We start from the raw sequence: 19,449 nt of genomic DNA, 5'->3' as shown, positions 1-19,449 counted from the left end.
ATGGAATTTATTTCTGTGTGACCCCCTCCCATCCGTAGTGAGCCTGAGCAAAGAAGGCAGTTAGGTGAAGGCTCGAGTACAGGCCCAGGAACGTGAACCCCTTGAAGGAGATACCCAGGTAGCGCGGTGGTTCTTTGGGCTTGGTACCAGACCGCTGGTTCCAAACCCTGGGTCAGAGTCTGCTACTCACTGGCTGTGAGGCCCTTTGCTAAGGCGTGGAACATACATAAGCCTCAATTTCCCCATCTGAGCAATAGGAGCACCATGCCGCCTCTCTCTCAGGGCAGTCTATGGAGGTGGGTGCTGCTTCTGTTGATTTCAATCTTGCGGGAGGCAATAAGCCTTGGGATACTGATAACGTCAGAGATAGGTCCTGTCAAAGTCATAAAGAGATGACAAGGGGGCCTGTGAATTTGGGCCTGCCTCCAGTGCAGCCTGGGAGGCCCAGTCGCTATGGAGACAGACTCGGTCGCTTTGGTGACAGCAGCTGGTAGTCTCCATGTATGGAGGAGATGGGCTGGCTATTAAAGGAGGGCCTCCCCTTCTGTCCTGACCCCACCACCAATGGCATCAGCCCCTGCAGCACAGCCTTTTAGGCTTCAGCCTATATGCTTATTGAGTGTTGACTCCTTGCTTACATGGTGATACAGGATACCATACTCGGCTGCTAAGGACTGATCTGGTAAAACAGGCACTTGGCATGTGAGACGGCTGGCAATTCTGAATGCGCACAGAATGTGTCTTACCGGGCCACATACAGTCCTACTGGATGAGGAAATGACGTAACATCCCCAACATATACATAAGTGGTGAAAATTTCACATGCCCTTGTCCAAGCTATACAGGCAAGTGTGAGAGAAGGCATATGGACCTTGTGGCACATGCCCGCTGTGGGCAGGTTGCTTTGCCTCTGAGTCTACCCATCAAAGCAGGGCTTCTTTTGTCAATAGTGATGGGGGTATCACACTTCTGTGTGCTCACAGTATGTTCAGCGTGGCAAGCGTGGGTCCTGCGCTGCCTTAGACTAGTTCCTGGTGGAGTGACTGGCCTTCTCAGTGTGTAGACAATGAAACAGGAGCCAGGCAGCAGACAGCTTGCGCACTCACACACGGACAAGCACACGGGGACCTACACCTACTCAGCTCCAAAAGTCATGGTGAAGTAAGTCCTCTCCCGTTCACCAAGACAGGTGACTCCTACACCTGCAGGAGCCCGGCTCTTCTTGTCTTTAGGAAGCACTGTGCTCCCATCGGGGACTTCCCTGTACAGGAAAAGTCCCACATCCAGTGTTGGTCATTTCCAGTGTGTCCCCAGTTCAGGCCCTAGCCCACTGATGCGTTCCCCACAAAGCCCTCGCCTCATGATAAGCCACGGATGCAATCACCAATCACGGAGACAGGTGGGAGGGCGTTGAGGGATGTCTTCAGGGTGAGGCTGAGAGGTTTTAATCGAAGAGTCCTGTTTCTACTTGGATCCGTGGGTGCTTGGCTCTTCAGACGGGCCGCTAGCTCAGAACACAGCTTCCTCTGGATCAATGTGAGGCAGGAAGTACCAGTGTCTTCCCAAATAGTCCCCTCCTGGTGCTGCAAAGGAAGGGGGACAAGTACAGGAAGGAGCGCAGGAGACAGCCCCCCACTCTAACCATATCGCAGCCCCGAGATGGGGCAGTGGAAATACCCCTACACATAGGCACAGGGAAATAGCTTAACAGAAGGCAGTCCTCCTCATGAATGCCACAGGAGACCCGTGACTACAGGGACCACAGTTGCCAACAACGTCCAATAGTCCAAAGACACAACTGCAGGGAAGATGGTGAACGGCTGGGCAGTAGGGCTTGGGGCTTGAAATGAAAAATAAAGTCAACAGATTGCTTGTCTGTGTCTATGCTGCCTTGAGGGGGCGGGGGGGTAGGTCCTACAGGGCAAAGGGTGTGGCGAGATTGAATTTATCTTTACAATATTTGTGAATGGCCACTAGATGGCACCCCAAATCCTTAGAGGAACAGCCTCTGTTTTAAGGATGCTGTTAGCAAAATAGACCTCACATTAGCCTCTGTGACAATTACAGAAAGCAACATCACACAAAAGGCCAACAATTAAAGCAATTAGGTCCCAAATTAGAAGAGCACGAATTGCTAATTTCCTGTCGTTTACTAAACAAAATTCACGGCCTTTGTGTCTACTGCTCTCTCGGCTTCCCTGCACCCAAGGGGAATTCCCTCCCACTCCTTGGCTCAGTACCAGCCAGGGGAGCCATGCGCCCAATAGGGACTTCCTTGTGACTATTTCTGAACATCGTTTCCTTTCGGTGTGTTTGAAATCACAGGAGAGGAAAGGAGGGAGGCTGTGTTGGGGGCTGTCAGAGACAGCAGGCAAACAGCAGGCAGGACCCAGGTCCCCACGGTGCTACGGGAAGCCAGGCAGGGAAGCTGCCTAGCCAGTCAGAGCGTGGGGGTTGATGGGTGCCTGGCACACATGCCCTCCGACACTGCAGGGAGACAGCAGGCGTGAGTGACACTTCGCGAGGGTCTAGGAACTGTTTGGCAGCTTTCTGGGCCTGAATTCTCCTTCTCAGGAAGTTCTGTCAGGCAATACAAGCTGGTACATCCCAGGTGGCCCAGGGGCTCAGCTATGAGCCAGCCACCACAGAGGTGGCGTCCCCTCTAACTGTCTCTTCTTGAGGAACTGAGGACCAGGGTCAAATGACCTCTGCCCAAGGCCAAGGGGAAGAGCCAGAACAGAATATGAAGGCTCTAACCTACACACCATTCTTTCTTGCTGCCTGTTCCCAGTCTAGGGACAGGGCCTGGACAAAGTGGTCAGGATGAGAAAGGCATCCAGAGAGACTCAGGGTGGCTTTGATGTGAAGGCCGAGGTTACAGAGTGGTGTGTTACAGGCAAAGAGTAACCAGTCCCGAGAAGCAAAGCGCTTGCCCAAAGGCCCAATAGCAACTGTCTTTTAAAGGCTTTTTGAGAGCCCCCTGGGGCACTCCTAGCCCGGATTGTCCAGAACCTGGCTGGTAGGGGACCCAGGATAGGACTGCCTAGGCCCTGAGGCCACTTACCTTCTCTTCTGTTTGTTGGTCCACAGGGATCTCCTACCAGCGTCTGGTGAGGGCTGAGCAGGGCCTGCCCATCAGGAGCCACCGAAGTTCCACTGTGTGAGTGTTCTTGCTGGGGGGAAAGGGGGAGGGACGGCGAAGGGGAGCAAGGACCTGCCACCCTTTCGCATCCCTTGCATCCTGCATAACTGCACCCCATAACTGCACATTCCACTCATCACCAACAGGGGACCCCGGGAACCAGCTGCCCAGGCTGCTCTTGTGGCGTTCACTGCCCCGAGAGTTCCTTTTCCTGGGCTGAGGGTTATGTTTCAGATTCATTTTTTTTTTAACTTTTAAAGAGTTATTTATTTATTATGTATACAGTGCTCTGCCTGCATGCAACACCTGCAGACCAGATGAGGGCACCAGATTTCATTGCAGATGGTTGTGAGCCACCATGTGGTTGCTGGGAATTGAACTCAGGACCTTTAGAAGAGCTCTTTTTTTTTTTTTTTTAAATCTTTATAAGGGTTTTGTCTGCATGTGTATCTGTGCTCACAAAGGCCAGAAGAAGGCATCCGATGTCCTGAGAAGGGACTGGGGTTGTGGATGGTTGTGAGCTGAGCTGCCATGTGGGTGCTGGGAATCAAACCTGGGTCCTCTGGAAGAGCAGCCAGTGCTCCTAGCTGCTGAGTCATTGCCCCCAGCCCCATTCAGATCTCTCTGACCCCCTTCCTTCAGATTCTCAAAAGGGGCTAGCACACATCGCTTTCTCCATCTCTAATTTTCAGGTGAAGAAACCAGAGGTCAGAGAGGCCAGGTAATTTCCCCAAGATCACACAGCTGATGAGTGTCTGAGACAGGATTTGAACTCAGGGACCCCTACCCTTTCCATGGAGTCTCTTCTGTTACTAAAACAGTGCCTTCCACAGTCTTTTTGATCTGGACTTATACTAAAAAATACACTTTAAACTGGGCAAGGTGACACACACCTGCAATTCTCACATGTAAGGCGGAGGATTGCGAGCTAAAGGCTAGCCTGGACTCATAGTGAAGCCCTATTTTAAAATTAAAAAAGAGCCAGGTGTGTTGGCGCACAGGAGGCAGAGGCAGGCGGATCGCTGTGAGTTCAAGGCCAGCCTGGTCTACAAAGTGAGTCCAGAACAGCCAAGGCTACATAGGGAAACCCTGTCTCGAAAAACAAAAACAAAAGACAAAAAACAAAACAAAACAAAACAAAACCAAAAAGACAAAAAAAAAAAAAATCATCGATAGCCAGGCACAGGGGTGAGGGGAGAGTTTCATGAGAAATTAACCCTATCACATATAGTGACTTTTATATGTCCTTATTTATTTACCTATTATCTTACTTATTATCCCAAACTTGCTATGTAACAGATGCCAGCTTTCAGACGTAAAGCCAGCCACTGTGTCTGGCTTTATTCTGTTCCATTTACATAACAAGATATGGTTACTCTGTCTCTGAGTCCTGGGCTGCAGTGTGTGTGTGTGTGTGTGTGTGTGTGTGTGTGTGTGTGTGTGCATGCAGTCAGGTATGGGTGTGTGAGTGCAGGCACCTACAGAGGCCAGAGGTGTCCAGTTCTCTGGAGCCGGGTAACAGGGCCACTTCGTGGATGCTGGGAGCTCAGGTTCTCGGCAGGAGAAGCATACATGGTCAGCTGCTGAGCCTTCTCTCTAGACCCTATGACCAGTTCTGGTAGAGTCCTTGAGAGCTCTGCCTGAAACACACTCCAGAATAACCGTAAGCACGCCTCAGGAAAATGGACTCCCAGCCGGGCGTAATGGCGCACACCTTTAATCCTAGTACTCGGGAAGCAGAGGCAGGTGGATCGCTGTGAGTTCAAGGCCAGCCTGGTCTGCAGAGAGAGTCCAGGACAGCCAAGGCTACTCAGAGAGACCTTGTCTCAAAAAACTAAAACCAGCAACAACAACAAAAAAAAAAAAGAAAAGAAAAGAAAAGAAAAAAGAAAGAAAGAAAATGGACTCCCGACTCCCCAGCCCCCTCCAGGCCACTGCTGTCACCTGCCTTCTGCTGGGCTGTGGGGAGGCCTGTGTGGAATTGACAGGGCGCAGCAGCACCATGGCCCTTCTGTCTTCTGTGTCCCCAGCACTGTGCTGTTGCTGAACCCAGTAGAAGTACAGGCTGAATTCCTTGCTGTGGCGGACAAGCTGAGCGCACCTGGACAGTCACCCCAGGGTGCCTACACCACCCTGCTCCTGCATGCCTTCCAGGCTACCTTTGGGGCCCACTGCGACCTTCCTAGGCTGCACCGGAAGCTTCAGGTACGAGCAAACCAGGGAGCCTGGGTCTCTGAAGAAGCATCTTGCTACAGAGATATGGTGGCCTCCACAGCCCCAGGTGCCATTGCTAGGCAGCGGCTGCAGGGCTGGCCCAGAAGGCACCGTGCCAAGGTCACGGAGGTGGGAATGGGCCTTAGACAAGGCTCTGGTTTCTTTTCCCGCCTCTGTGGCCAGTTAGCTGGGCTGAGTGGACAGCCCTTCACCTGTCTGCCTGCACTGAGGAGCATGAGATACCTCCCACTCTGCAGGGATCTCCTGGGATTTTTCCCCCTGACTTTTTAAAAATGAAGGAAATAAAAATAAAAATAAAAATGAAGGTAGGAGGGAAGTGGGTGGTGAGGAGGCTGGGAGCAGCTCGCTCGCGACTGCCCTTGGTCCGGTACTGTGAAGTGGCCATGGGCAGGAACACACCTTGTCTCCAACTGGACTTTTAGTCCAAGACGATAGAAGAGCTGGAGGACATCTTTGCCGAGACCACGGAAGCCCAGGAGCTGGCATCTGGCATCGGGGATGTAGCCGAGGCCCGACAGTGGCTCCGGACCAAGCTGCAGGCAGTGGGAGAAAAAGCCGGCTTCCCTGGCATCTTAGGTAAGGCCTGAGGGTGGGAGACCAGCGCTGTCTGCTTCCCCACCAACTATTCTGACATGCAGTGTGTGGACCCCAGCAGGCCTGGTGGCTTGTCCCACAGAGCCTTCCAGTGGGCTTCTCAGCATCTGGGTGTTTCTCGAGTCCCCAGGCAGAGTTTCTGAGGGCAGACACCAGGCTGGGGGTACCTTCCTGTTAGCAAGAGGGAAAGAGGGCTCCCTGGGAGAATCATGCTGCTCTTATTACTCCTGCACATGTCCCGGGACCCACACATCACAGTCACACCTGCTCCAAAGGAGGCTAGAGATGTCCCTTGCCGCTCTGTTACCACAGAATCAGGCAGCATAACTTCTGAGCATCGCTGGGCAGCTTCAGATACTGTGTCCTCCCATCCAACCTCTTAAGGAGCCTGGCATGGTCACACACACACACACACACACACACACACACACACACACACATACACACATACACACACACATACACACACACATACACACACACATACACACACACACATACACACACACATACACACACATACACACACACATACACACACATACACACACACATACACACACACACATACACACACATACACACACACACACATACACATACACATACACACACATACACACACACATACACACACACACATACACACACACACACACACATACACACACACATACACACACACACAGACACACACACACACACACATACACACATACACACACACACACACCAGCAATCTCAGCACTTCGGAGGCTAAGGCAGGAAGTTCATGGGTTGGAAGCCAGCTACATAGTGAGGCCTTGTTCCAAAACAAATGTACAACCCAGAAGGTGATGCCACACACGGCACTCAGGAGACAGAGACAGGCAGATCTCCAAGTTTAGGGCCACCCTGGTCTACAGGGCAAGTTCTAGGACAGCCAGGGCTACACAGAGAAACCCTGTCTTGAAAAACAAAACAAAGCATGTAAGCAAGCCTTTTAAACTAGTCTTTCTATTCTCTTCCTGGATGACAGTAAAATGAGGTTCCGAGGCTCATGAGCGTGTCATGGCCACTCCCACAGAGCTAGTCACGGGCCTGCCATCTACACAGTACTTTAAAGAAAGGTCCTTGAGCCGGGCGGTGGTGGCGCACGCCTTTAATCCCAGCACTCGGGAGGCAGAGGCAGGCGGATCAATGTGAGTTCGAGGCCAGCCTGGTCTACAAAGTGAGTCCAGGACAGCCAAGGCTACACAGAGAGACCCTGTCTTGAAAAACAAAAAACAAAAAGAAAGAAAGAAAAAGAAAAAAAAAGAAAGGTCCTTGAGAGCCAGGTATTCCAGCCTCAGTTTATTCAGTTCTGTGGCCTCCTATCTGTACCGCCAGAGGGCTGGCCTGGCCATTCTGCACCACGGCCCCTTCCCAGTCTCCTCTTCCTGCCCTCCCTGCTCTTACAGACACTGCAAACCCTGGGAAACTTCACACCATCCCCATCCCTGTCGCCAGGTGCTACACCTACAGCTGGAGCCAGGACAGCTTTGGTAAGGGACAGCTGGGGTCAGGGCCCTGGTCCCAGACTGCCAGCTGTCGGCCTGATCCTGTGTCTGCGAATGCTTTGCGTCCCACTACACAGGCCATAAGCTTAGTGGGTGGGTGCGGGGAGCACTGAGGCCCTGGACCACAATCCCCTGCTCTTGCACAGCCCATCACCCCCTGCAGAGGCTCAACAGACACCAACCCAAACACCGCCTTTGTTTCCCTGTAGACATCCTACAGGAAGTCCTTCTCAAGGAACAGGAGCTGCTGCAGCCAGGGATTCTGGGAGATGAGGAAGAGGAGGAAGAGGAGGACTTGGAGATTGACAGGCATTATGCTGAGAGGGACTCGTTACTCTCTACCAGCTCTCTGGTGTCCCAGGACTCCGCTCTGTTGCTTACCTCCTCTCAGGCCTCAGGGCCAATGCTGTCCCGCCAGGTCCTGACCACCTTCGTCTCAGGCCTCTCGGATGGCATGGACAGTGGCTACGTGGAGGACAGTGAGGAAAGCTCCTCAGAGTGGCCCAAGAAACCCAGCGGCCAGCAACGCCAGGGTCACCGCAGGCCTGGGCAGAAGTTCAACAGGCTCTACAAGCTCTTGAAGAGCACCAGCCAGCTGGTCCTGCGGAGAGACTCTCGGAACCTGGAGAGCCCCTCAGACCCGACGCTGCCTCTGCGGCGCGCAGGGAGCCTCTGCAGCCCCTTGGACTGTCCAGCCCAGTTCCCCTCCCGGGCGCAGCGCTCACGCTCCCTACCCCAGTCCAAGCTCAGCATCCAACTACCCAGCTGGCTTCTGGTACCGCCCTCACACCACCAGCGCCGCCGCCGCCGCCCCTTCCTCAGTGGGGATGAGGACCCCAAGGCTTCCACACTACGGGTTGTGGTCTTTGGCTCCGATCGTATTTCAGGGAAGGTGGCTCGAGCGTATAGCAAGCTCAGGTAAGGGCGAGAACGCGGTGCGTCACTCTGCCTTGTGCTTCGGGATTGTGGTGCTGATGGAAGCTGGAGTCACCGTGGCTTCACCACGCTCCATCTCTTCACCAGGAGGCTGGAGAACAGTCACCCGCTCCTCACGCGCTTCTTCAAGCTTCAGTTTTTCTATGTGCCTGTGAAGCGAAGCCGTGGAACCAACCCCAGCGCCTGCCCGGCCTCGCTGAGCCAGACGTCTCCGCTCTCTGCAGACTCAGCCAGGCACCACCCCAGCCCTGCAGTATGTCCCCAACCTTGGGCCGAATGGGATGGGAAAGTGGAATTGATAAGAATAGGTTATGGGGGCTGGAGAGATGGCCCAGAGGTTAAGAGCACTGGCTGCTCTTCCAAAGGTCCCGAGTTCAAGTCCCAGCAACCACATGGTGGCTCACAACCCTCTATAATGAGATCTGATGCCCTCTTCTGGTGGCCATGTGTACATGCAGGCAGAACACTGTATACTTAATAAAAAAAAAAAAAACCTTAAGTAAGAAAAAAAAAAAAAAAGACTGGGTTCTGGGTATTGGTTGGAAAATCATCCAAATGCTCTCCTGTGCCTGTGAGCACCTCTTCCTTACCTGGCCTTCATTTCCAGGGCCCTGCCCTGTACTTGGGTATGTGGCATTCTGCCATATGACAAAGATGGGATGTCCTCGTATTTCTCTAGAAGGCATAGAGAAGCTCGGCTGGAGGTTTCAGATATAGTCCTATGCTCTGCAGCTGTGATGGGTATTAACTCTTGTCCCTTGCCCCAGGAGCTTGGCACGGCCCCGTGGGAGGACAGTACCAATGACATCTCTCGCTACCTCGGTATGCTTGACCCCTGGTATGAACGTAATGTGCTGGGCCTCATGCACCTGCCTCCTGAAGTCCTTTGCCAGGTAAGCACAGCCTGAGGGAGGGGGACACTCTGCTGCCTTCACTTCCGCCTCACGTGGAAGACTTTGGAGACTTTGTGGAGGGCCAGGGCTGGCTTGGAGAAGGAGAGGAAGGATCTTTAAGAAGCAAGGTGCACTCTGAGCCAACGGTGCTGGGGACAAGAGCGGGGGCCACCGTGGTAAAGGGGACAGATCCTCAAAAAGGCAAAAAGGACTCTAGGTGTCAGCTCCCTTTCTTTGTTTTTTGGTTTTGGTTTTTCGAGACAGGGTTTCTCTATGTAGCCTTGGCTGTCCTGGACTCACTTTGTAGACCAGGCTGGCGCCGCCTGCCTCTGCCTTCCAAATGCTGGGGTTAAAGGCGTGCGCCACCGTGCCCAGCTGTCAGCTCCTTTTATTTCCTGGCTTGTCTCCCAGGAGGCCCGTGCACCAGGCGAGGTGGGGCGTGAAGGGTACCCTGGGCTCCCTGCCCTATACCCTGTCTGGGGTTCCTGCTCTCACGTTCTCTCTCCCTCTTGCTCTGTCCGCCTCCAAACGGTTCTCTCTTCCCCTCTGCGTGTCCTTACCGCGCTTCCCCTGATGGCTTCCTTCACCTTGCCACCCACGTACGTCTCCCACTCTGCTTGGCTTGTCCCCGTCTTCCACAGCAGTCCCTGAAGGCAGAATCTCAGCGCCTGGATGGCTCGGCCGCCCAGCTGCCCATCCTGGCCGACATGTTACTTTACTACTGCCGCTTTGCCGCACGCCCGGTGCTGCTGCAGGTCTACCAGACAGAGGTGAGGTGTGCTGCCCTGTGTCTGTCTCCCAGACTCCCTGGTTAGCCGTGGCCATCACTGCTAGGTCCCAGCCTGTGTACTGCCGGGCCTGCAGCACTGCACCTCACCCCTGGAAGCCCCTGGGCCGGTCCATGGGGGTCCATATTGATGTACATGCTTCACTCCTCCCCTTCCAGCTGACCTTCGTCACTGGGGAGAAAGCCACAGAGATCTTCATTCAGTCCCTGGAGATGGGTCACTCTGCAGCCATGCGTGCCATCAAGGCTTCAGGTGGGCGCTGCGGGAACCCTTACCTTACAGAGCTGGGATTAGGAGGAGGAGTCAGAAAGAAGAGGGAGCGATGGGAAGTGGGGGGGGGGGGAAGAGCAGGGACAAGACTTCCAGGGATAGGAGTAGGGTACAGAAGGAGACCCCCTGGCCCTAGGGAGTTGGAGGCCCGAGGAGGCTAGGCCAGAGGGAGTGGGTACCCAGGGAAGTGGGAACACTGAAAGGGAGGAAGAGTGAAGAATGTGTCTGTGTGACACAGGTCGAGGCAGCAAGAGGCTGGGCATTGATGACGACCGGGAGGCCGTCCCTCTAACACTACAGATTATTTACAGCAAGGTAAGTGAGGCCAGTGCTGGGCCCCTTCCCAGACAGGGCCTGCTGCTGAGGCCTCCTCACCCACCGAGGCTGACTCTGGTGTCCTTAGGCCCTCTAGTAGACTCCCCCCCCCCGCCCCCAGATTTCCCCTGGTACTGAGCAGTGGGCCTTTAGCCTCCCGACCCTCTCAAGGCATCAGGTCCTAGGGCTATGGGCTGAAGGGTCGGGCCATGCTGCCTTCCAGGGAGCCATCAGTGGGCGAAGCCGCTGGAGCAACCTGGAGAAGATCTGTACCTCTGTTAACCTCAGCAAGGTCTGTCAGAAGCCTGAGGAGCTAGGTAAGCGGGCCGGGAGAGGGTGCGGGGGTGGGGTGTGTGTGGCTGGGGAGTCCTGAGTCTGCCCTGAGTCACCCTTGACCTCCAGACTCCAGCATGGACACGCTGACACTAACCCTGACAGAAGTGGTGAAAAGGCAGAACCCTAAAGCCAAAAAGGGCTTTAACCAGGTAAGGACTTGCTTCTCTCATCTTCCATCCACAGCCCAAGCTGGAGTGGGCAGGGCTTTGCTTGCATGTGGAGCTGACTGTGTGTTATGTGTATGAGAAAGACAGAGACGGGCTTGCTGAGGAAAGGAGAGGCACATGAGGCGTGTGGTTGGGGGTAGACACAGGGGTGGCATGTGAGGATGTACGTGTGTGAAAAGGTTGTGTGTTTGTGTGGGGGTCATTCAGGATCACTAAGCCAGCTCAGGGAACCCGGGGGGCCCCTGGCTTGGAGGGGGCAGTGCATCGATTCCTCCAGATTCAGCAAGAGGCAGAGGCTGCAGAAGAGCCAGGACCTCCTCCTCTGGTCTGATGGTTAGCTCTCAAGAGCTGCCAGCTAGGCCTGTCCCAGTCTCCCCAGAAGGACGTGCCCAGGGCCCACAAAGGTACGGCCAGGGCTCCGAGGCCTGACTAGGCTTTTCCCCTCCAGATCAGCACTTCCCACATCAAAGTGGACAAGGTGCAGATCATCGGCTCCAGCAGCTGCCCTTTCGCCGTGTGTCTGGACCAGGATGAGAGAAAGATCCTGCAGAGCGTGGTCAGGTGAGAATGGGGTGGGGGGTGGGGGGTGGACTCAGCTCTGCCAAGCAAAGGTGGTCCCCAGGGAAGGATGTTTCTTCTCTCTCATCTGAGGCCTCTTACCCTGCCCTATAGGTGTGAAGTGTCACCATGCTACAAGCCAGAGAAGAGCAGCCTGCCACCCCAGAGGTCCTTCGGCCAATCAGCTGAGGCCGGAACTGACCTGTGCTCCTTTCTCTGCCTTCCCATCATGACTTTCAGTGGAGCTCTGCCCTAGTGCAGCTAGGTACCAGGCTGGACAGGAAAGGTCACAGCTTCTCCTGGACATCTCTCCAGGGCAGCTGCTCTCTGTGGAGAACTGAATTCCTCTGGGCTGCCTCAGGATCCTTCTGTAGGCCCTGCCATGGACCGGGGACGCAATCTGGAGCCTCGGAGAGCTGGTGAAGAGGGGGGCCTTAGAGAGAGAAGGGCCTGGCCGCCCAGTCTTATGGATGCCTGTGAGCAGAGGGGGAGGGGCAGGCGAGTGGCCCCAAAGAAAGATGTTTGCAAGACTCAGGCACTCTCTCTAGAAGTCAGTCTCTCTAAGGCATAAGTAGTAGAAAGATGGATGAAACATTTCCTTCTTAGCCTCAGATACCATCTTTTTATCCTACCACCATCATCACCTGCACACATTCTCTCACACTGTCTCTCTCAATGTCCCTGGATCCCTTGAAAGGCATCACTAATATTTGGTCCATTGCTAGGACCTGGTACATGTTCTTTCCTGAACCCCCTTCTGGGGCCTCAGATGCTAGGGAGGCAAAACAGGCTCGGTTCCTTTCTAGCTAACTGACCAGAGGAAGTTAATGCGTCTCTTTTTACATCAGCACTGATATAAAAAGGGAAGTGAGCCCTCAAAGGGAGCAGCCCCCTGAGGAACCTTGCCCGGGACCTGGCCCCTAGCCTCTGAGCAGGAAAGACAGTGCCTCGCCCTCTTCCTCAATCCCACCTTCCCCACCTATGGACAGGCAGAACCCTGAGTGCTCAGCAGCAATCAGGAAGGGCCACCAAGGTCCCTAGCAGATGGGCCAGTGTCCTCAGTTGCTCTCAGTTGGAGGGCTGGTGCACACTGTGTGGGGCATCATCCATCTCTCAAATTCTCTGGACAAGATCTCAGAGGACAGAGAGCTGACCGGCTAACTGTGGAGTCAGGCCACTCGTGCATGGAACAGGACAGGCACACAGCAGACCAAGAACCTGAAGTGAGGTGGCGAGCTGGGCCGGGACTTGGGCTGGCACAGGCGAGTAAGGAGGCTTGGAAGCCTAACAAGTCGCACACAGGGTCCTCCTTCCCGTCCTCAGAACTCTTCGGCTCCAAAGATCCCGGGCTTATAGGAGCCCATGAGACGCCCCCCCACCCCCACCCCCCAGAATCTCAGGACGCGAGAGACTGAGGACAGAGCCACTGTGTTGCCATCCCCGTATCCTGGCCGTCTGTGCGTCTGACAGGTTCTGGAGCAGTGAGTCGTGTGCTTCAACCCGCTGTGTGAGCGCGTTCTGCTGTATTATCATCATGACACAAATCAATGAATGGAATTTAATATTATTATCAAATAAATTGATTTATTGTATATTTAGTTACCTACCGTTACGTTGGAGCATGTCAGTGAACTGTTTGTAGTTTACATGTATCAAGTCAGGGCTGGAGAGATGGCTCGGCAGCACTTGCTGCTCTTCCGGAGGACCCAGGTTCAGTTCTCAGCACTGCCATAGGATGCATCACAACTGCCTGAACTCCAGCTTGAATCTGACACCCTCTTCTAGCCTCTGAAGGCATTCACATACACACACACACACACACACACACACACACACACACACACACACACACCAAGAAATTAAAATAAAATTTAAAATATTTCACATGTAGCAGAAGGAAGGCTCTTGGGATTATTCTATTTATTATGTTCCACTCTCTAGAAAATATATTTGTGCTAAATTTTTATTGGCACTCCTCCACCTTAGCCTCATCATACATGCTGACCCCCAGGACAAAAAAAAAATTCTATATATCTCTATGGTTCCCTGTGTCCCTTCACTTGAGAAATATAAGCTGTGTGCCTGGATGTCTCTGTGCTGCAAGCCCTGGGAAAGGGATGGGCCTGAGGCTCTTGTCACCAATGAGAGAGGGAGGACCCAGAGCCACCACATAGGAGAGCAAGGGAAGAGAAATCAATATTGGCCACACACACCTGAGGACTGCCTTTACACTTGGCTCTCAAAGGGGAAGAGGAAATGTAGGACAGTGGTGGACACCAGCTCCAGCATCCCAGGATAGCTGCTTTGGATGGAGGCAGGAGGCTCTGAGGAAGTGTGGCTTGACATCAGTAGGAGGCCACGCTAAAAGTGGGAGCATTCTTTCTTCCCCATGCAGCCATGGACACTGGGGACCCTCTGCTCTAAGCTGAGCTTGATGTAAGCTAAGCTCAAGCAGCAGGCTGAGTCCAGGTCTTTACCGTGGGTCTCCCAGGCACCTTGGACCTGTGTGATAAAGCAATCCTTGCGACGTGGACAACCCTGGCCACTTCACTATATCTGCAAGTGTCTCGTTAGCCCTAAAAGGGAAGGCAGGTCTACTCTCAAGGGTGTTGTGGGGTGTCTGAGAGGAAGTGTGTAAAAAGGGGTCATTTGTGCCACTGAGACTGTAGTCCAGGAAACCTGCCTGTCCCCTGGGGTGCGGTGAGCTGAGAGCCAGAACCGTAACCGGCCGTGGCCTGCTGAGATAAGTGAGGGCTTCAAAGCTTTCCTGAAAGGGGGGCACCTCCAAAGACAATGGCTGAGCCTCGTTTGTTCAGGCAGCTGGGGCCTGAAACCAAGTGGTCTATTAGCTCTTCAGCTGTGCCTGGGACCCAAGGTGACTCCTCCATGGATGGCTAAGAGCTCCTGTGGGCAGGGGTAGCCCCAACTCCTCTGCTTGTTCAAAATATAGAGAGAAGGGGGGGTTTCCATCCGGACATCTTTACAAACAGGAAATCCCAGGCTCTGGTTAAGTTTTTGTCAATTTGACCAAACCAGAGTCATTTGGGAGGAGGGAATGTTGTAGAAAAACAAATTCCTCTTTCTATATTAATCAATGCAGTAAATTATTACAGCAACAGTTGTCTTTAATCAGTTAGTTCATCAATGTCTGACACAGAAGGACTGTGATTTATTATTAAGCTGTAAGCACTATGGTGGGCAGATTCTGAGCTACTCGAATGCTAGTACCATTAAAACCCACATTAAAAAAACAATCACTCACTGTTGACTCCAGGGGCAGCTTCTGCTCCACCATTCGGTACTTAAGCATGTGCTCACTGCCATCTTGCCTTGCAGAAATTCCTCTCTCTCTCTCTCTCTCTCTCTCTCTCTCTCTCTCTCTCTCTCCCTCCGTCCCTCTCTCCTCCGTCCCTCCCTCCTCCCTCCCTCCCCTCCGCTTGCTCTGCTGCTTTCTCTCTTTCTCCTCTCACCTCTCAAACCCAAGCCTGGAAACCTAAAACTCTGCCTCCCTGGAATCTACCCAGTCATAGGCTTCAGCATCTCTATTAGCCAATCAGGGATAACTGGGGACCATTCCTTATCATCACATAGTTACAGGAGATAGCTCAACATTCATAACAATGCCCATGGCAGGGCAGTAACCAGATCTCAAGGCACTGAAGTCAGCATCCTTCCTCCATCAAGGGAACCTCACCTGGGGAATTGTCTTCCGCAGACGGTCCTGTGGGCACATCTGTCAGTAATGATTGATGTGGGAGGGCCCATGCCACTGTGGACAGTGCCAGGGATGCTAAATGAACCAAGGACAGTGAGCCAGTGAGCAGCTCTCCTCCGTGGTTCCCGCTTTGGCTCCTGCTCTGACTTTCCTCAGTGACGGACCGTGACCTGGGAGTCACAAGGTGAAATAAACCCTTTCCTCCCGCTGAGTTGGTTTTGCCCAATGTTTTACCACAGCAGCAGAGAAACCTTCCCAAGGCATGGAGACGCACCTGTGGACTGGAAGTCCACAGATCCTTGGAAGAGGACTTTGTGTTTCAGGGATGGGGGTAGGGGAATCCGCTCTGTCCTGTCCCCACATTTCTAAATCTTTCTCTGAGTACAGAAAGCAGTCCCCATTGGGGACAAAGTGTCTCTGCCTCCCACCAGAGGTACAGCAAGCTGGTGGCTCTATCCATCCATATCGTCCCCCTGAGACAGGCTTACCCTGTGTAACAGCCCTGGCTGTCCTGGACTCGGTTTGTAGACCAGGCTGGTCTTGAACTCACAGAGATCCGCCTGCTTCTGCCTCCTGAGTGCTGGGGTTAAAGGTATGTGCCACCACGCCCAGCTGTGTCCTACTTGCAGGCACACTTGAGGCTCAGAATGCTCTCTGGAAAGGTAGCTGTGGCCACAGCTGCCTCATGTACCCCTCTGAGGGGTCTGGGAAGATAGGGTGGGGTCTTGGCCACTCCAATAGGGCCTCCCAGTGAATGCTAGCTAGGTTAAATCCACCTCAGCAACACTTACCAGTACTTAACTCTGCACTAGCCAAGTGTTCTGGACCCAGATGCTCCTGTTAGCTCTTGTGTGCCTCCTCTGACCCTGTGAGGTTGGTATTGTTATACCCATTCTACAGGTAAGGAAACTGAGGCACAGGAAGGGTGAATAGCTTACTCATGGTCCCGCAGACAGTAAATAGAGGCAGCTGCCATTCAAGGCCAGATGATGACCTCCAAAAGCGCCTCATGTAATCACAGGAAGCTATGTGGCCACTTCAATATCTCACAAGAGTGGTAGGTAAACTGAGGCCCAGAAAAAGCAAAGTCCACAGCTTGTATCTGAGGCTGACTTCATTGTGGTGGAAGTCAAGAGGAGAGCTGCAGTCTCGTGATGGAAGGGGCATTCTGTACCCCCTCAAGAATGGTGGTAGCGGGAGGGGAAGAGGGAGGGGACGCTTTTTGCAAAGTAGGTTTTTTTTTTCCTGCCCCAGGCAAGTCTGTGCTGCCCAAGCTGAGGGGGCGGTGGCCTGAGTGTAGCTTCAGGCTCAGAAGCTGGTTTGACCTGGTCCCCTGATGCCTTGGAAAGGTAAGGGAGGCAGGGTGGAGGGGGGGTGGCTCAGGGAAAACCTACCCCATCCAGCCACATCTCTGAGGGATGGGACCTACATGGCTTGGGACCAGGGGTCTTCTCTTCGGATGCAGGATCGTCTGGAGAGCGGAGAAGCTGGGGAGCCTTGGTGATGGTGCTCTCCAACACTTCAGGGTACAGATGACAGAATCGGGGGTCAAAGAGAAGGGGTCTCACAGCGAGAGGCATATGCTAGGAGTAGTGGTGTGTGCCTGTGTGTGTGTGTGTGTGTGTGTGTGTGTGTGTGTGTGTGTTCACACTTGCACAATCCCCTAAGGGTGCCTCTGTTGTCTGGAACTGCTCTGAGACCCTCCACCTTGTTGCTGGGGAACCACTGTTCCCACTGGCAGGCAGGAGGGGTTGTTGAGAGATTGGTACAGAAACATCGGGGGAGGGGGGGACGCTAGACAACTCACAAGACAAACCCCAGGGGGAAAGAAGTGCTGTAGTTGAGTCAAACGCTCTGCCACTACACCCTGCCTGGAGGTGGGTGGAGCTGTGCTCCTGGGTGGGTGTTGGGACAGAGCTTTCTCATCCTCGCCTCCTTCCCGCTACACCCGAGGGGTGTAAGGGGTGGTTCTGGGGCTGTCTGCAGTCACCCAGTCTTCCCCTACATGGTTACCACGCCCACACCAGCTGCAGAAATGCCGCTGATAAGAGTGGTGCAGCCAGAGGAACGGAGGTCAGCTTGTGATTTCCTATTCAGTTAGGCCGAGGCTGATAAGCGCAGCAGCTGCTCAGGGCGGCCGCACTGGTCCACAGCACTGGCTCTTGAGCCCTGGGCTTGTTCATTCCTTCCATTCGCTCTCCTATTCTCTTCACACGCATGGAATGGAGGCGGAAACCTGGCCGATACTGTCCCAAAGCTTGTGGGCAAGGGGCAGGGCGCGGTAGCCAGGCATCGGGCCTCAGAACACCGATGAAGGCGTGCTGGATAAAATCCCAGGCACATGGAAGAGTTGGGAAAGAAAGTAATGGTGGCGGGGGGCGGGGTGGGGGGGACAGAGCCAGAGAAGAAATGATACGCACTCCTGGTCTGTGCTTTTCAAGTGGCACTATGTACAAAATGAGGGCGAGAAGAGTACCCTGTGAAGACTCTACAGAAAATCAAACAAATGTCTGCGTATACCCCCAACGCTGCCAGTGACAGACACCCACATCAAACAGATGTAATCCTTAAAAAGCAGGGAATGTATTGGATCATAAGGTTGAGCTTAGAAATAGATCAGGCAACAGGGTTTCAGGCATGGCTGGATCTGGGTGCTTAAATGACAGCACTAGCCACCTGCATCTCTCCAGAGCCGTTGACCAATAGGATGAGACCATGGACTCTGGGACTTTTTAAAGAAGACCTAAAAAAACAAAATATGTGTTGGGGATTTTCTTATATGTTTGATTTCAAGCTTGAGAGAGAAGGGAAGGGAAGGAGGGAGGCAGAATGAGGGGGGGAGGGGGTAAACTGGGGCTTCCTCTCCATACCTCAACTGCCCTTCCCTGGCATTGGTATTTGCCACCATTGACCGCTGGTTCCTTCTTGACACTCTGACCCCAGCTGTCCCTCCTGCCTCTTTGACTTGTTTTATTTTATTTATTTATTTATTTATTTATTTATTTATTTATTTATTGGTTTTTCGAGACAGGGTTTCTCTGTGTAGCCTTGGCTGTCCTGGACTCACTTTGTAGACCAGGCTGGCCTCGAACTCACAGCAATCCACCTGCCTCTGCCTCCTGGGTGCTGGGATTTGCCTCTATTCTTCCTTGCCAGAAAAGCAATGAGGGAAAGCAGATCAAGACCGGCCTCAAAGCCCACTGTGTCAGCCGTGGGATGGGGAAAGTAGTGCGGCGTGGACTTGGTGTGGGTTAGATATAAATGTGGGGGAGGGGCAGGTCCTGGGATGACACGGAGTGTCTGTCCTGAGGTCACAGAGATGCAGGTTTGGTGTGAAATAGTTTAGCTTATACATGTTGGGTGGGAGGAGCTTAACAGATACTTGGCCCTTGACACCCAGTGTGGGGTGGGACACAGTTGGGGTGCTTGGACCCTTGGGAAGCCTAGGCTTCTGCTTCATAACCTCATCAGCATGAGAGTGGACCCTTGTGGAAATGCCCATTCCTCACAACAGGACCAGTTGCATTAAGTCAGAATAAGGAACCCCTAGGGACAGTGAATGACCACACCCACTTCTTAAAAAAAAAGCCTCAGCAGGATATGCCTGGGAGGGGCTTTGAGGGCCACGAGGAAGGGGAAGGAAGGGGAGGGACAGGGCTGGTTGTGTGAGGCGAGCTTTCTTCACAGACTTAGAGCCTTAGAGTCAGGACTACAAGCTCTTGTTGGCTCTTTGGGGACACCTGGTCTCTTGGGGCTGTTGGCCTCCTGGATAGGACCTCAGGAGCTCATTGGCTGCAGGATCCGGGGACGTGGACAACTGCAGCTCCTCCAGGTAGGTTCTGGCTGGAGTGGAGAGTCTGGGGGGTGGCGGAAGAGGGGGGTCGGTGCAGGGGTGGGGCAGGGAGCTGGGAGGGTCGGAGCTGAATTCAGATGACAGCCATGGAGAAGGCTGCTGGGAGGAG

At 53.5% G+C, this 19,449-nt stretch overlaps 2 protein-coding genes across 7 annotated transcripts in view; both read left to right on the top strand.

Annotated features, from left to right (window-relative positions):
• Positions 1–13,364, top strand: part of PIK3R5 (phosphoinositide-3-kinase regulatory subunit 5) — a 62,079-nt gene extending 48,715 nt beyond the window's left edge. Inside the window, exons 6-19 of one of the 2 annotated variants that reach the window (XM_084761863.1) lie at positions 3,091–3,160; positions 5,173–5,347; positions 5,800–5,953; positions 7,411–7,494; positions 7,719–8,427; positions 8,533–8,698; positions 9,213–9,338; positions 9,983–10,108; positions 10,285–10,378; positions 10,635–10,711; positions 10,935–11,028; positions 11,114–11,196; positions 11,663–11,775; positions 11,887–13,364. In XM_084761863.1, coding sequence (XP_084617989.1) covers positions 3,091–3,160; positions 5,173–5,347; positions 5,800–5,953; positions 7,411–7,494; positions 7,719–8,427; positions 8,533–8,698; positions 9,213–9,338; positions 9,983–10,108; positions 10,285–10,378; positions 10,635–10,711; positions 10,935–11,028; positions 11,114–11,196; positions 11,663–11,775; positions 11,887–12,028 — 2,213 coding nt within the window. In that variant the 3' untranslated portion in view covers positions 12,029–13,364. Of the gene's footprint in view, positions 1–3,090; positions 3,161–5,172; positions 5,348–5,799; positions 5,954–7,410; positions 7,495–7,718; positions 8,428–8,532; positions 8,699–9,212; positions 9,339–9,979; positions 10,109–10,284; positions 10,379–10,634; positions 10,712–10,934; positions 11,029–11,113; positions 11,197–11,662; positions 11,776–11,886 lie in introns of both variants that reach the window. The other variant, XM_084761862.1, reaches the window with a different exon arrangement.
• A 5,781-nt stretch (positions 13,365–19,145) lies between these two features.
• Positions 19,146–19,449, top strand: part of PIK3R6 (phosphoinositide-3-kinase regulatory subunit 6) — a 49,411-nt gene continuing 49,107 nt past the window's right edge. For all 5 annotated transcript variants that reach the window (XM_084761845.1, XM_084761844.1, XM_084761846.1 and 2 more), the window contains exon 1: positions 19,146–19,319. The gene's annotated coding sequence lies outside the window, so the exon portion shown is untranslated. The remainder of the gene's footprint in view (positions 19,320–19,449) is intronic.

Source organism: Acomys minous (assembly GCF_964271855.1).
Source record: "Acomys minous genome assembly, chromosome: 16".
NCBI classification, from domain to species: domain Eukaryota; kingdom Metazoa; phylum Chordata; class Mammalia; order Rodentia; family Muridae; genus Acomys; species Acomys minous.
This window is presented reverse-complemented; position numbering and strand designations above follow the sequence as displayed.